Source organism: Vidua macroura, chromosome 11 (genome assembly GCF_024509145.1).
Source record: "Vidua macroura isolate BioBank_ID:100142 chromosome 11, ASM2450914v1, whole genome shotgun sequence".
In the NCBI taxonomy this organism is placed as follows: Eukaryota; Metazoa; Chordata; class Aves; order Passeriformes; family Viduidae; genus Vidua; species Vidua macroura.
Window position 1 is genome coordinate 8,254,027 of NC_071581.1, and position 9,321 is coordinate 8,263,347.

Genomic DNA, 9,321 nt, shown 5'->3' on the forward strand with positions numbered 1-9,321 from the left:
GTATTTGTTATGGCATGATTTCCTCTGTTGTTAGGCTTGCAGAATGATTACAGTATTAGTGAGGTGCTTTCTTTATAAAGGGCTGAAGATATAACTTTCAATTTACTATCCATTAGTAAGTGACTTTGGAAAGATACATGAGGCCAGAAATCTTACCTGTTATTACTTGGAGATTTTATTTCAGCAGTCATAGGCTAGTAACTTTAAAAATTGTACCAGGAAGCTCAATATTTTATAGATATCTCCAATTAAATATTTTCTGCTTTGCTATTTTATACGCAGCAAGTTAACATGACATATAATACAATTAAAATGTTTCAGTCCAACTTCTGTTTTTTCTTGTACTTTCAAAATGGGTGTGAATTAAGCAGAAAGCTTCATACAAGTTAAAATCTGCACATAAGTTAGAAGATTGTCAAAAGGTCAGTAATTTATATTTCTGAATCTCTTTTTAATCAGTCTGGTGGCCAGGTACAAGGACATAGCTAAGGAACTGACATGGCTGTCAGAATGAGGGCAATCAGAGAGGTGAGCCAACATGCAGTTTATTAACCACAGCTCAAAGAAGGCATCTTTTACATGGAGGACAGGGCAAGATCTGCAAGAGAGACACCAGGAATAGAAGAGGAGGAGAAAACCACCTGTGAAAACCTGGAGCCAGAGGCCCTGGAAGCGACACAGCCATTGGTGGCTGCTCGGACCCTGCACGGTGGGAAGGTGTCAGCTGAGAGGCTGGGCATCCTGCCCTTGGAGGGGAAAAGGGTGAGCAGAGAATTAACCTCGAAGGCATTGCAGGAACCCAAACACAGATGTTCTGGCAAACAATAGCACATCCCTGTGGACTGTAGGAAACCACTTGACAAGAGAATGCATAAACTACTTTACTGCCGTGCTTTCAAATACAGCTATGAAGCTTTCAGTGCAGAGAGGGAAGAAGAAGTTATCATACCTGAAGAGGAGGGTGAGGAAGGATGAGGGCTGTCCTCCTGAGCACTCCCTGTCTGCGAGAGACCCCCACCTACTCCGCTTTCTTCAGTAATGTTAGAGGACCCTGGCGTTGTCGACCTGCTGACAGACTGAGACTCTTGATCACTTCCAGACCCACGCCGCTCATCGAGACTACCTTGAATTATTTCATCTTCGCCTTTCCTGTCTCTTTTGTGGACCCTGGAGTGAACGACCACTTGGTGGTATGTTCTAAAAACCCTTCCGCAGTCCGGGCATTCAGTTGGCTTTTCTTTTATGTTTCCATGACTTTGTAAGTTGTAATCGAGTCCCTGGTTCATACCATGTGACAAAAAATCTCTACTGCCTTCTAAAGGGTCTAGTTTGCTTGGCAAGTCTCTCTGATTGCCCATTTTAGTGCTGTGAACCAAATCAGCAGGCATTTTCTGCTTAGAGCCATCTGCTCCTACTAACACATACTCTCGCTTCTCCTTATCAAACATAACTCCAGCATTTGCCAAAGTGTCTTCGTGGCTGCGCTGTATCTGCTGCTCTTTAGACAAAAAGCCATGTTCCATGGCCATTCCCCTTGCCATGAGCTGCCAGGCCTGATAGCTGTTTACTGGATCCATCTCTGCTGCTTTGGCGGCAGCTTGTAACCTTTCTATACAGCTGGATTTCAGAGGAGGCACCAGATTGAGACAGCCCAATAAAGAATGTTTATCCCCTTCGGCAATACTGTGGCCAATGCCAGAAATGGGCGAAAGGAGCTTCCCCAAGACTTCTTTCTCTTTCATGGGCATATCTCCTTTGTTGTAGATTTGATTTTGTTCACTCAACCTTGCCTTGTCAGGGGGAAGAAAACCACTCTGCAAACATGACAGGTATCTCGAATACAAGTTTGCGTGAGCTTCCTGGGACATGCTGCTGATGGAGACAGGTACTTCAGGATCATTAGGAGATTTGTTCTTTACAGATAACTTATTCAGGTGGACTTTCATGTGGTTTTTAAGAAACCAAGGCTCTTTGAATCGCCTCCCGCAGATCTGACAGCAGTGTTCAAAGGAATCCTTGTGCTTTCTCATGTGGCCTTTTAGGAACCAGGCTTGGCTAAACACTTGACCACACACCTCGCAACGAAACTCATTGGTGGATTGCTCCCCATTCCCGTTGGAGCCCTGGCCCTGTGCTGACTCTGCAGTTATGTGAGCCTTCTCCACGTGGCTGATCAGCTCCTCCTCCTGAGAGGCAGCAAAGTCACACAGAGTGCACTTGTAAGGCTTGTGTAGGATCCTTATGTGCCTGTCCAGCTCTTCTCGCTTCTTAAACTTGCCTTTGCAAAACGTGCACCTGAACCCGGCTGTCTGAGCAACAACTTCTTCCTGGACACTGACTGGCTTTGGAGAGGGAACAGGGTTTGAAATATCAGGTGTGTTGTGATTAGGTGGCACAGACAAGTTACAGTTTGCGAGCGGCATCGGCTGGGCGTGCTGCTGTGCTTTCACATCGGGTCGTGGCTGCAAGAGGCTGCTCTTCATCTGCTTGTCCCGAAGAATTGCTCTCTCCTCCAGCTCATGTAAAAGTCTGTTTTCTTCTCGCACCCTTCCACGACCTTTGCCAAGGTTTCCAAGCTTGTGAGTACGCAGGTGTATCTTCAGGTTGCCTTTCTGAGCTGCTCTGTGGTCACAGTAGGGACACTTGAATGGTTTCTCTCCAGTGTGAGTTCGCATGTGTAGGGACAGGATGCTGTTAAATCGAAAGCGTTTCCCACAGAGGGGACAGGGGTACTTTCTGTTTTTCCTGGCGTCATCCTCGATGTCACTCATCTGAGACATAATCCCTAGGTTCTGTCCATTTAGGAACTGCTGCAGATCCACACGCCCGTTCAAGCTGGTATCAACCTCTCTGTTGAGCTGGTTTGCCAGCAGGGCCATCTGGCTGCTGATGGGCTGGTTTGCTATGGACATGTGACTTTTGTCTTCTAGTGGCACTGATGCCTTCTCCTCAGGATTCTGCCTGTTCTGGAGCTCTGGGAAGGCATGGCTGAGCTGGGAAGTGATCTGGTGCAGCTTCTGACTCATTGAATATTGCCCATTGAGTATGGTGCTGTTGAGATGGGCATCAGCTTCTGGCACAGCTGAAGAAACACCAAGGCACAAACTAGCTTCCTCCATCTCTGAAAATCAGAAGATATTTTAGATTCAGACTGTGAAAGAGTTACAAGCATTGAATCACTGGTGTACAATTTGCATTTTAAGTTTTACCTACTCATAATAATGCAAAGGAATTAGTGTTAAAACAATTAAAAGTGTATTAAGTGCCAACTGTGCTACACAGTTTTGATCATACATGTACTCATTCTGTGTACCAAGGACTATTAATTACTATTTTAAAAAGTGTGACAATTTCAAAATCTATTACAGAAGGGGCAAAGGCATTTACCATCTCCCTTGTCCTTCTTGTGAAACTGCACCTGTCTGCATTTCTAAATCTATAGAAAAAGAAATCTTATGCATCTCTCCCATTTTCATTTAAAAAGCCAGCAAAAAAAAAAACCCAAAATAGAAATCCATTTGTAACTTTCAATTCCATTAACCATATTCAATATATTACACATTCTACAATGAGAAAGATAGTTTTATGATTTGACAAAAAACCGATGGTATGATATTTACTGGTATACAATAAAACAAGATAATGTTTTGGGAAAAAATAAAGGACAAGCTTTAGAACAATAAAAGGGATTTTGCTTTAGTCAACAAAAAGTGCAGTAATATCTCATTAAGCTGATTAGTATGCTGCTTAGAAACAGTACTAGGTGCTGTAACACATGATTATAATCATAAAAATCCTTCAGTGTTTGCAAGTAAGCATTAACGAGGTATATTAAATTTTAAGGAGACTGCGACTAGCAGCTTTGTAAACCTCTGAGATTAAGATTTAACCCTTCTGTTACAAAACATTGTTATTTTGTCATTTTGAAAGTGAGCCCATCAAAAGGCACATAAATTATCTTCTGCCAAGTCTTTTAATTCATCGTTGAGAACCTTCAGATTTCTGTTCCTAGGAAAACTTGCCAGATTACAGAAGGAATATCTCTGTCCTTCGATGGGTGATACATGTGATTTAAGACACTTTGATTTGTTTTAAAGAGCACTCTTATGGAACTAGATAAAACCAATTAAAATCTGGGAAAGGTGTTGTGGAAAGCCTCAACAAGTTTAAGAATTCTAATAACTTTCCTAATACACAGTAATGACTACAAATTGTAGCTACACTATGTATACTGCAGGAAATTAAAATTCAAAGCTGTTTGTTAAACACAAGTGCTCTGTTCTGGTCTGCATAATTGTCCACAATAATCCATCCTTGCCACTTCTCTACTCTATACAGATATAATGTATCTATAAAATTCTGTTTAAAATATAAAGTTTCCCATAACTAATTCATAAACTCTATGATGCTATAAGGTTATATTAGACTACAATTAAGATTTTTGTTGTTCAGTGGCGTGATTTGACACTTTATTCACTCTCAAAACTCCTGAATTCTATAGGTTCTTAAAAATTAATTTGGTCAACCCACTCTTTGGCTTTAGCCAAAAGCATTTTTTCATTGTGTCTTCTTCAAAGACTCCAGGCACACCCTGGGTGGACTCCACTCCTCACACAGCTTCACAGTGGCCACTTGATAGACAATTCAAGGTCCAGATCTGGCACACACTTAAAATGCATGTAATTGTGCTCATGGGAGCAGTCCAGTAGACTTCAAAGGGTAACTCTTGAAAGCAAAGTTCCACACATAATTAAGTATTTGCAGGATCAGGGCCTAAAAAACAAAGTATGGGAGGTCTTCAAGGGGAGACCTCTTTGCTCCTGACAGGATGACTGAGGTTGTGACACAATGCAGATCTTGTACGAAGTACAGGAAAGAGTTATATTCACGTGTATTAAAAAAGAAGAAGAGCTACCTAATTTTGCCCATATACATAGCAGATCTTTTTCAAAATTTAACAGTCCTTTGATTCGGGTCACATGTTGGGGACCCATTATTTGCCCGTTGTCAATGTTGTTATTTATAAAAATATTAAAGAAATCAAGTCTATTAAAGAAGTCCACTTAAATTTAGCTTTCAGTGTCTGATTTCCAAAGATAGAGAGTAGGAGAACATAATCAAGCCAGGTGTTCACCCAAGGCCATGTAGCAAACAAGGAAAATTCTTACATTCCATTCAAGTTTTCTGTGCAGCAGACCATAATCATTCAAAATACGGGTATACACAAACCACTTTTTTAAAATTTTTGAAAGTTTGCTTAACTTTTGGAACAAACCAAATTCATGTTCAAAAGGATTAATTAAACAACTGAATACTTGAGGTCCTTAGGTTTGCCATTGTCTGAAGTTAACTGAGATTTTTAGCACATATCTTCATATGTGCCTCTTAAAAAACAACCAATACTCTCCCAAAAAACAACACAAGAGAAACCCCAAATCCTGAATCTACTTTTTGTCTGGATTCCACATACCCAGGAGTGTTATTTCTCCCCACCATGCTTAAACAAGGCATGCTGGCAAACAAGAACGTGACAATTCCAGAAATGCATAGCATGTGCTGACACACACAAACATTGAAGAATGTTTAGAAAGGTCTTTGTGAATTGTCATTATTCTATAACAGCTTCAAAAATGCAGTTTAAATTTCATTTTTTTTAGTTGATCTCAATAGGACCTGGTGCTTTTACATGCTAAGAAAGGTTTGGGTAGTTAATTTTAGCATTTTATGCTCTATCGAAGTTTGGAAATGCTGACAGATCCCAGTGGAATTTATTAATTCTGATGTTTAACCCTAAGCATCAGTTCAAATGTATGGCTATTTGGACTGGGGAGGGGAGTTGTGGTTGAGATTTTAGTCATTCTGTGCTTCTTTTTCAAATATAACTTTAAAAAAGTAACAAAAGCAGTTGTAGCTGGAACATGGTAAGTTTCCCAATTTTTCCTTTTTGCTATTTTCTGTCTTCCAAAATCATACAGAAATATTTAATGTAGAATATTGAGAGAACAAGTAAGAAAAAATAGTTTAGAGGAATACCAAATCCATTATTTCTCATTTAAAGACTAATAATAATTTTGGATCAAGTTGGGGGAGCCTAACCCCCCGCCCCCACATGGATCTTTTGGCATGGCAAATGTTATACATTTTTTATTAAATATGCAGAAAGGTCAGCAAAGATCTGCTTAGTGAGCAACAACCAGCTCTGAATGCCGCCTACTCTGATCAGCCGTGCAGTTTCTGGGATCCAGCTAGCACAATCTCGAGATGTATTCCTCACTTAAACTGTATTTCCCCCCTCATCTGCCCCTGCTTCTTGCAGGCCTGCTCCTTCCTCTGGCTCTGAATCGTCTCCTCTTTTCCTCACTCCAACCTGGTTTCATTGCAAAGTATAACCACAGCACTGAAAGTACTGCCCTGTGAAATTTCTCCTCCTCCCATGCCCAGTTACAGCTTTTCTGAACACAGGGACCTTGCTTCAGCTTGCACAGAAATCACTCTTGGTATCCCTTAGCCCTTTCACAGCAAAACCTACCAAAATCTCATCTTGTATCCACATGCAAGACAGAAACAAAACACATCCTCATCCATCATTCCACTATGAATTAGATAACTCAATCTAATTTTCCTAATTTCTCAAAAAAAAAAAAAAAAAATTCATTCTCTCCCTCTTTATCCATCATCCCTGTCTAGATCTATGGCCAGACAGGGTTACACCAGATGGAGCAAGGGGCTCTCATTCCCCAGTGAGGCTCCTGCAGTTCATGGTACCCACCATCAAGGTATACAAAAATAAAAAATCTGGAAAAGTCAATTTATAATTGCTACTTTGATGTTCCTTGATAGGGAGGACATCTAGCTTTCAATTTTTAAATGTATAGTCTATCACATTAGTTTCATGATCCTGATATCTCGTGTAAGGAAAGGCACAGAATGTTTTGCCATCTCTCGCGCTGGGAACAGAAGCACAATGTTCTCTGTAGCTAACAAATGTTTACAAAATGAACTGCAAATCAAATTTGAGATTCTTAAGGAATCCAAAATATATTTGTTGAAGTTTATTTAGTAAATTTCTGACCTTTAATTATCTCAAATGTTGGGCAAAGACAGTGTCCCTCAAGACGTGGCACCGTACCCAAGCACGTTGGGATCAGGACTTATGGGCTGCCCTTTCTAACCTAAAGAAACCCTCAGCTCTTGCCCAGGTGAGTTGCTGTGGCCAAAAAGCCCCAGACCAACCCCACTTCAGACACAGGCTACAGCCCAGCTGGATTCACACTGCACTGGGCAGGGCAGGAGCACCCTTGGGAGGAAGCACACCAACCACCCAAGTCCATCTGGCCATCTACTGTGCCCAGTGTGCAGGATCCCATTCCTCTGAGGAGGAGCTCAGCTTATGAAGCTCACTATGGGATACAGATATTATAAAATACCCTCTCTCATCTCCTACATAAAGGTACAGTGAGACATTTGAGTCCCTTTGATGATACTAATAGTTATTTTGATTTCACTCACATTTTTGCCCTCAAGACTATTTCCTGTGATATCAATAGCGAAAGTTCGGGCTTTAGCCATTTCAATTGAACACGCAGATTTTATTTAACTATTTGAAATGGATTACTGGAATTTAAAACCAATTATGACACCAGAAATGCCTGTCATCACAACTACATTAATGTAATACGAGAAGCTGAGCTTCCTCTTTCTGGAAACAGAGAAAAAAAATATGGCAAGCAGAATGAGAGAATTTAAAGATAAATCTATGGCTACGCACACATGTAAACATATGCAGGCACACGCATATCTGTACACAGACACATATGTGCAGACACACACCTGTTATCTTTGTAAACAGATGGACCAAATTCAGCTCTTATTTACACCTGTTCATTCCTGCTGGACACACACACACACACTGAAGCTCCCCCTTCTTCAGTGCTGTAGAGAAAACAGTCATTTTAAAACCACTGTTGTGCTGTTATTATAGCTTAGATTAGGTTAGTTAAAAGATTTACAGTTCAGTAAGCAAAGTAATGCTTTACAAGCTCACGTGTTTCAACGACAAGCTCGCTCTGGCCCTGATCCTCTGAGCAGTTAGAGCTACACACACTGTTACTTGTGCTTTCAGAATATAGACCTGGTATTTATCTTTCCAGCTAGAAAAATTCACATATATCTACATTATCTTGTGGTCCACTGGCAAATTCTAAATACTGCAGTATAGACTGCTTCAGTTCTTAGCAACTCATAAACAGGTATTGCTGAGATCAGAATATATATTGAATTTTTATTAAATATTGTTCTTATTGTTGCAGCAGAAACAGTTGAACTAAGGCTGTTATAAGCATAATACACTCCTGTTAAGAAATACAGAACACCAGACTACTGAACCCTTTCAGGGTCATTAAACAGCTGTAAACATTATTACAAAAATAAACCAGAGATTTCATGCTTACATTTTAGCCCAGAGCTTGGTGTGCTGAGCAAGTACATTTTTTTCATCTCTTACAATCAACGCTGGTGACATTTGGGCATCCAAACAAATTACATCACAAATATTACTGAGGTGGGTAGGATACTGAGCAGTTTATTTGCCAGATGATTAATATATAAACAGCAGGGCAGGATAAATGACCTACTCTTCTTTGACTGATTTGTAGGCAATACTAAGAGACATAGATGTAAATAGTTAGATTTTAACAAAAACATGTGTGCACGGAAGGGGAGGGGAGAGATCAGCTGTATTTAATGCCACCAGGACAGCATTATCCAGTCTGATAAAATGAAATAAACATTGGGCCAGATTCTGTTCTCATTTTACTTATGTAAAATTGCATCAACTTCATAGGAGTTATTGTTAAGTAGGTGTCCTGTTCCTTGGGGTATAATATAATTATATCAGGAAAATATATGGTTTCTGGAGTATAAGAGGATGTTTTAAAAAAAAAGAAGAAAGTTGGCCTACAGGTAATGTGTCCTATTTGTTTTTATTTAAACATTATTAAAGCCAGCTTGGTAATTCGTTATCACTTAGTGACATTAGCACATTTAGGTTTTGCAGGCATTACAAAGCACATGTAACTGGCAGTACCTGAGAGCTGGTTTGAAGCAGGAGCAGAGCACAGCCTGCCCAGAGCTCTGGGGGAAGCAGGGCTGCCCCATCCCACAGCCCCAGGAGGCTCCAGGGCTGCAGCCCCGCACCAACACCCATCCTCCAGCAGCCGGGACCACGCAGGGGGCAGCCGGGAAGGCATTTGACAAAACTGTAGCTGCTTTGTAGTGCTGATATTTAAACAAGCTGCTTATTGATTCCAAAACAAAGTACTC

General features: G+C 40.7%; 1 protein-coding gene across 1 annotated transcript in view; it reads right to left on the bottom strand.

Moving 5' to 3' along the window:
* ZNF536 (zinc finger protein 536) overlaps nt 1–3,119 on the bottom strand; it is a 183,727-nt gene extending 180,608 nt beyond the window's left edge. Inside the window, exon 1 of the mRNA XM_053987760.1 lies at nt 950–3,119. Coding sequence (XP_053843735.1) covers nt 950–3,119 — 2,170 coding nt within the window. The remainder of the gene's footprint in view (nt 1–949) is intronic.
* Between the last annotated feature and the right edge of the window lie 6,202 nt (nt 3,120–9,321).